Raw genomic sequence first — 6,936 nt, forward strand, 5'->3', positions numbered from 1 at the left:
GGATGACGAACCAACAAAGGACTCCAGAGATGTGAGCAGGAAGCCCCAAGTTGCGATGAGCAAGGGTAAGGATAGGAAAACAAGTGATATTAAAACCCTTACTCATCTAGTCAAAAAACTTGACATCAAAAGTGTCTGAGCTCAAACAACGAACAATTGACACATCTACGAGCAGTCGGTTGCCCAGACAAAGACAAGGAAGCATGTCATTAGGCAGCAATCACTTCCCGACTAAAACTGGCAGAGCTCAGTGTTCCAGCTCGAACAGTGCGCGAACAATGAATTTTGTTCATTTCATGAAGATGATCACTCAGAAGGGTCTTGTTCGAACTGGAAGCGAGTTGCAGGCTCAATATGCAACCACGCACTTGAAGTAGCGAGCAATGCGCAGGGACAGGAGGGAGATATAGACAATGAAGAAGAGGTTACCGTTGATGAGGCATTAAGCACTGGGTAGGTGATGAACATGTATCAGTGCTCGCAAGCAGCGCAGAAGACTAACACTAAGAAGAAACCCTAAAAGAAAAATGACCATTACAATCTCAGAAGTAAGGGGGCTCCCCCTACACTTGGGGAAATGAAAAAAAAAACTTGAACTGTTGAGGAAGGTTGATCCACAAGCCGTCCAAAATCAGAAAATACAAAGCAAGCCCGGGAAGACAGCAGCGGACAAGAGTACGTCCATGAGCAGAAAACTGCAGAACACTCTGTCAGACAACACGAACACTAGTCTTACTCCCAAACATCTCAGTGATTCTACCTGTTCTAGATTACAACATTGTGGAAGACATGAAGAAAACTCATGCAAACATCTATTTATTCAAGTTGGCTAGGATCCATAGTCAATGGGACATCTTGTTGTGCGCACTAGGGTAGACATCAACAGACAGCGCAGCCTCTACCAGCAAGAGAGCAAGCACACCTCCCGGATCACTGTCAACTATGTTAAACACACTCCAAATGGAAGAAGCAAACTCTATATGCCCTCCATTCCTGCTTTCATTTGAAATCTTTAACTGTAATGTTCACAACTGTTTGGTTGATTCTGGTGCAGCAGCCAACATCATGTCGCTCTCCATTGCAAAAAGATCAATGCACAATGGAGCAAGACATTCACGCAGATCATCCAACTCAATCAGACATCCGTACCATCCATTGGTGAACTTCGGGATGTGATCATCTGACTATCTCATGACAGTTAAGTTCACCAGTGCATAAACATTGTTGTTGTGGACATACCAAAAGCAAATGGCTTATTACTGAGAAAACACTGGTCTAGCAAGCTGAACAGATACTTCACTACAGACTAGTAACACATGTGGCTTCCGTACAAGGGGAAAAAAATCAAATATGGGTGTTATCCAAGAGATATATGAGGCACAATGTCACTCCCATCAATGGCGAGAATGAATCGTTGGCCTTCGCATAGCTCATGTTCGGCAACTGCCTCTTGGAAACAATGTTGGGGTGTTATCCTGCACGGCCAGCTCCAACCCCACCAGACACATAGTTGGGTCTCCTTCCTTGCCCAACTGATGGAAATGAAACATGTACAGTGCATTGTAACACTAGTAGCAGTAGCAATAGCGATAGTAGTAGTAGTAGTGCAAGCGCATCGAACGGTCTGTGTACAGATGAGTTGTGGACCATGTACTTCGACAAATCAAAGACATAGGATGGCTTAGGAGCCGGATGTGTCTTGATTGAACCAAAAAACAAGAAACATTTGATTTCGAGCCACTTGGAGTTTGAGTGCATAAACAACATTGTTGAATACGAAGCACTCGTGTTGGGCTTGCAAAAATCCATTAGCCTCAACGTGGTCGCACTCAAAGTGGTAGGTGATTCGGAAATAGTGGTACGGCAGGTACGTAACACCATTCACTGTTTATCACCTCATCTCAAAAGTTACCAACAAGAGGTATGGCAACTGATCTCTAACTTCCAAGAATTTAATATCATTGTTGTACCAAGAACGCGTAATGCAACTGCCAATGCTTTGGCAAACGCAACTTCTAGAATGTCACCACTTAGGGATAGATTTATTGTTGAAATTTTGTATAGACCATCTATCCTGGATAACATAACTAATTTATGCGTGTTTGATGATGATCAATAGATACTGCATTTCATGGCCAACGTTGATACCTTCAAGGATGCAGCGATAGACAAAGACGAGCACGAGCGATCTTTGCAAGCTGGGGCGGATATCAAGAAAGGCCACCTCATCCCCAAAGGTGTGGTATCTTTGGAAAAACTCTATGACTTGCAAGAATGCTTTTAGGGGCCAAGGAACAACAAAACCCATAGCTCTACCATGATGCACGAACTGATTAACTTGGGAACAGAACAAGATCCGAAGTTCGTCAATCTCGGTATGTGTTGCACGTAGCAAGAGCGGCAAGCCTTTTTCTGCTTGTTCAAACGGTACCGGGATGTGTTAGCGTGGACATGTGATGATCTGAAAACTTATGACACGCGAATAATCCAACACATCATTCTGATCAAAGAAGGGGTCAAGCCATATCAACAGAAGCTAAGGAAAGTACATCCGTCACTTGAACCCCTCATACAAAAAGAGCTCACCAAGTTGTTGGATGCACGGATCATATACAGAAGTTGTCATTCTACATTGGTTTCAAACCTTGTTCTTTTATGTAAGTAGTCTGGGGAAATCTACTTGTGTGTTGATTTTCGGAACTTGAACCACGCCTCGGACAAAGACAACTACTCCATGTCGTCTATGGAGCACATTTTGCAAACAGTATCTGGGGCACAGATGTTTTCCTTACATGATGAGTTTTCAGGATATAATCAAGTTATGGTAGTAGAACCTAATAGACTCAAAACTACCTTCCGTACCAAGTGGGGTACGTTCGCATACAAACGAATGTCATTTGGGCTCATAAATGCAGGGGCAACCTTTCAGCGTGCCATGGACATCGCCTTCCGCAGACTCATCGGAAAAAGAATAGTGGTGTACCTCGATGACGTGACTCTGTTTTCAAGAAAACGGGAAGACCACATATGCCATCTGAAGAAAATTTTTGAGCAATGTCGAAAATACGGGATTTCCTTGAAAACTAAAAAGAGCATATTTGCAGTGTTTGAGGGGAACCTCCTTGGGCACATCGTTACCAAAATCAGGATCAAGGTTGATTTGGAACGAGTCTGAACTATTACACAAATCCCTCACCCAACCAACAAGAAAACAATGCAGTCCTTCTTGGGAAAGATAAACTTCCTCTAGAAGTTCATCTCGAACTATGTGCAGATAGTAAAACCAATGCAATACATGATCAAGAAAGATGCAATCTACAGTTGGGTCAAGAGGGAAAAGTACGCATTCACCTGTATAAAGCAGGTTATTGCAGAAATGCCTGCACTCTATAGCCTAGATTTCAACAAAGACTTCCTATTATACACCTTCGCCTTTGACAACTCACTCGCTGCAGTACTCACTCAGAAGGATGAACTGGATGACGAACGCCTCATCTCCTTCATGAGCACAAGCATGCAGGGACTCGAACTCAACTACCCCGCCATTGACAAACAAGCATATGCAATATACAAGGCGGTGAAACACTTCAGACCCTACTTGCTGAAGAACCATTGCATAGTCTATGTGCCTCGCCGAGCAGTCTGCTCACTGCTCGTACAGCAAGAGCTGGGTGAACGACATGCGAACTGGATGACAGGTTTGCAACAGTATGATCTTGAAATCAGGCCAGTTCACACTATAAATGGTCATGGTCTCTACAAACTCGCATTTGAGGCAATACACGCACAGGAGGAAGAAGCAGAGCTCGTCGGCTGGGAGCAGGAAATTGAAATGTATGATGTAGTGCAAGCACCACCCACTACATGCAAAAACTCTTGATACAAAGATGTGCGCCATTACCTTGAGCATGGAACTATACCCTCTCACTTTTCCATCAGACAGAAGAGGGAACTGCGCCTCAAAACTTTAGCCTATCAGTTGGTGCACGGTGTGCTTTACAGAAAGCACAGTAACAAAATCTTGCTTAGGTGCTTGGAGGCACATGAATCAGAGAAGGTTTTGCAATATTTGCATGATGGACCCGTTGGGGGTCACTTTGCGGGAAATACCACTGCACACAAAGTTATGCGAGCTAGTTTCTACTGGCCCACATTATTCAAGGATGCACATGATTACGCCCGCAAGTGCCCAGTCTGTCAGCAATGCGCCGACAGAACACAAAGGTCATCATCCCCACTACACCCTATTGCAGTGACTGAACCGTTCCAACAATGGGGCTTGGAAATCATCAGAGAAAGTTTTCCACATTCGTCGAAACAACACCACTACATTCTAACAGCAATTGATTACTTCACGCGGTGGACAGAAGCAGTTTCGCTCAAGCAAGTGAACGACCAAGAGGTCATCAGCTTCCTCCAACATAACATCATCTCACGCTTTGGCATTCCGATATCACTTGTGTTTAATAATGCAACATACTTTCATCTTTAAATCTTTATGATTTTGCATTAAAAATGGGATTGTGCTGAAACATTCATCTAACTACTACCTACAGGGAAACGGTCTCGCAGAATCAACAAACAAAAACCTTATCCGTGTAATCAAAATGACTGTTTACTCTGAGCAGCGTAATTGGCACTCTGCCTTGACGAATGCTTTATGGGCTGACCGTGTAACACCCAAACCCTCTCTGAATACCTCACCATACTTCTTGGTCTATGGTAAAGAAGTCATCCTACAGCCCAACATCTACTTGTCTACGCTTCAGTTATCTCAAGAATCCAAGGCAAGCCCTGTCTGTTAGTTCAGCGTAGGATGGATACACTTCGCAAGCAACAAGAAGAAAGGATGAAAGCAAAACAAAATTTTACACTCCACCAGAAGCGTATCAAGAGATGGTTCGACAAGAAGTCTGCGAGGAAAGATAACTTCGATGTTGGTGACTTAATATTGAAATGGGATAAATCCCATGAAGACAAAGGCAAGCATACGAAGTTCCAATCCCTGTGGATTGGTCCGTACACAGTCCATGAGAAGCTTGGCCTTTAGACGTACCATTTGCAATCACTTAACGAGAGGATTGACAATCTTCCTGTCAACGACCAAGATCTCAAACATTATTTTCAGTAGGTCGGGCCCCGCGCCACGTACAGAAGTCTCTCTACTGCTTATTGTTTTGTTTTTCTCGCTTTTCTTACTATTTTTGTTTCGTATTTTTTTGCTTATTTAGTATCCTACTATTTTTGGTCTTTTGTAAATAAGTGTTGCCCTTTACCGAGTTCTGGCTTCTGAATGAGTATGTGACTAAGATTTAAAGAGTCTTATGACACTACAACACTTGGCCAATCCTATGTTCGTATTCTCTATGCTTGGTTATAACCTTCGGCCGATGAAGTCTTGACGGAAAATATGAGTCATCTGCAAGGGAAGCTTGGGTCCAACCATGAACCTATGTCCACACTGGGAAACCCCATGCTTGTACTCATCCTTATGCTTTATGGGATCAATACTCAGCCTTATACTTTATGTGATCAAGCTCATCCAACTAGTAGAAAAGGAGAAGGGGAAAATATAAACGAGAAAACCTATGTCAGAGGGCTTACATGCTTCTCTGAAGGAACAACCTCTTCTACTCTCAATAAGTTGGGATCCCTCTTCCGCCCCAAAAATAAATAAGTGCATATGCACAATTCTCTTAAAATACGAAGGTGAAAGAAGAGAAAGGCTTCCTGCGCAGAGAGGTGAAGCATGCAACTCCACTAGGGTACTGACTAGGCTCGCTAGAAATGGAGAAAAGTGTGTGTTCCTACGTGACTCCGTCGAGGTACTATCCAGGTCTACTAGCAGTTGAGCAACACCAGAGATGAAAACTTATACTCTAAAATTTTTTAACTCGCGAGCCAAACTACCCTTCCTGATTTCGAAACACTGTGATCAAGCAGAAAATTTTTGTTGTGTTTGACTGAGTTGGTGAAAGGTGAACTATGTTTGTCCATGGGAGAAGTGGGGCATCCAAAGTAACTCGCACAACGATTCAATACTCCTAGAAGGACCAAGGCCCTATGTTGTAAATGGACCAAAACAGAAAATCTGGAATTCAACCAGTGTGTTGCCAAGTGTTGTAACGACTGCAACACCCTCAAAAAATTTGGCCTGCATCCAATTTCGGAGTCTCCCTTAGATTTTTACTTTATGTTTGCAAGCACTCGGGCTCACCCCATGAGCTCGTGTTGAGTCTTTTCACCTTCCTTACTTGACCGTTCAACGTACATATTTTTGCATGTTGGTCACAAAGTCACACTTGTAGCCATGTTTTGGTCATGCACAAGATCCCGCTTCTTGTGTACAAGTTGTATTCGCTATGTAAACATTCGTCACACTCACACACGAAGTTGTATGCACTATCATGCAGCGTCATCGTGGTCGTTCAACGATTTATCACAAGCATCGTGTTTGTCGTTCGCACCATCGGTCAATCATGTTGAGTATATCATCTTGATGGTTTGAGACGTCTTGTCGTCAAGTCATGTTGAGTGTGTGTTCGCAAGGTCGCATATGCACAAATTCACTCACTCACACACTTAGTCATTTTGTTGAAGTTCCGACGACTAGATGACCCTCTAACAGTCAGATCTCCACCCTAGAATCAACTCGACCGATTATCACCCAGAACAACGCAGAAGTGTCCAACAAGCCATTTCAATGTGTGTTTCCCACAAGCTAATCAACCAACCCTCCTGCTGGTAAATCAGAGAGTTTGACTGGGCAGTGAACCCGAGACTCACTCCCCTCAAAATTTGCGCAAAAGCGGCAAACCTTGCCCACTCAGCTGACTGAGGAAATTGCGCAGGCAAGTCAGACAGACACCCCGTGTCCGTCCCTGTCTCCCTCAAAAAATTGTGCAGTTTTTCCAGTCATTTGACTGACTGCTCATT

At 43.6% G+C, this 6,936-nt stretch overlaps 1 protein-coding gene across 1 annotated transcript; it reads left to right on the forward strand.

Moving 5' to 3' along the window:
- The first annotated feature begins 3,286 nt into the window (after window positions 1-3,286).
- LOC149255092 (uncharacterized) lies at window positions 3,287-4,492 on the forward strand. Its single transcript, XM_089454948.1, has 3 exons — window positions 3,287-3,577; window positions 3,662-3,834; window positions 4,003-4,492. The coding sequence occupies exons 1-3, from the start codon at window positions 3,287-3,289 to the stop codon at window positions 4,490-4,492; spliced, it is 954 nt and encodes a 317-aa protein (XP_089311074.1).
- Window positions 4,493-6,936: the final 2,444 nt, after the last annotated feature.

The sequence above is a fragment of the Pinus tabuliformis genome, chromosome 7 (assembly GCF_031772625.1).
Source record: "Pinus tabuliformis cultivar Carrire ecotype Pingquan chromosome 7, CPIR1, whole genome shotgun sequence".
Taxonomy (NCBI): domain Eukaryota; kingdom Viridiplantae; phylum Streptophyta; class Pinopsida; order Pinales; family Pinaceae; genus Pinus; species Pinus tabuliformis.

Excerpts from the sequence above, each read along its gene's own strand:
- LOC149255092 (XM_089454948.1), top strand. The coding sequence starts at position 3,287 with ATGCAATACATGATCAAGAAAGATGCAATCTACAGTTGGGTCAAGAGG. Across the intron at positions 3,578-3,661 it reads CATATGCAATATACAAGGCG|CAAGAGCTGGGTGAACGACA; the intron begins GTGAAACACTTC and ends CTGCTCGTACAG. Across the intron at positions 3,835-4,002 it reads TGGGAGCAGGAAATTGAAAT|AAAGCACAGTAACAAAATCT; the intron begins GTATGATGTAGT and ends TGTGCTTTACAG.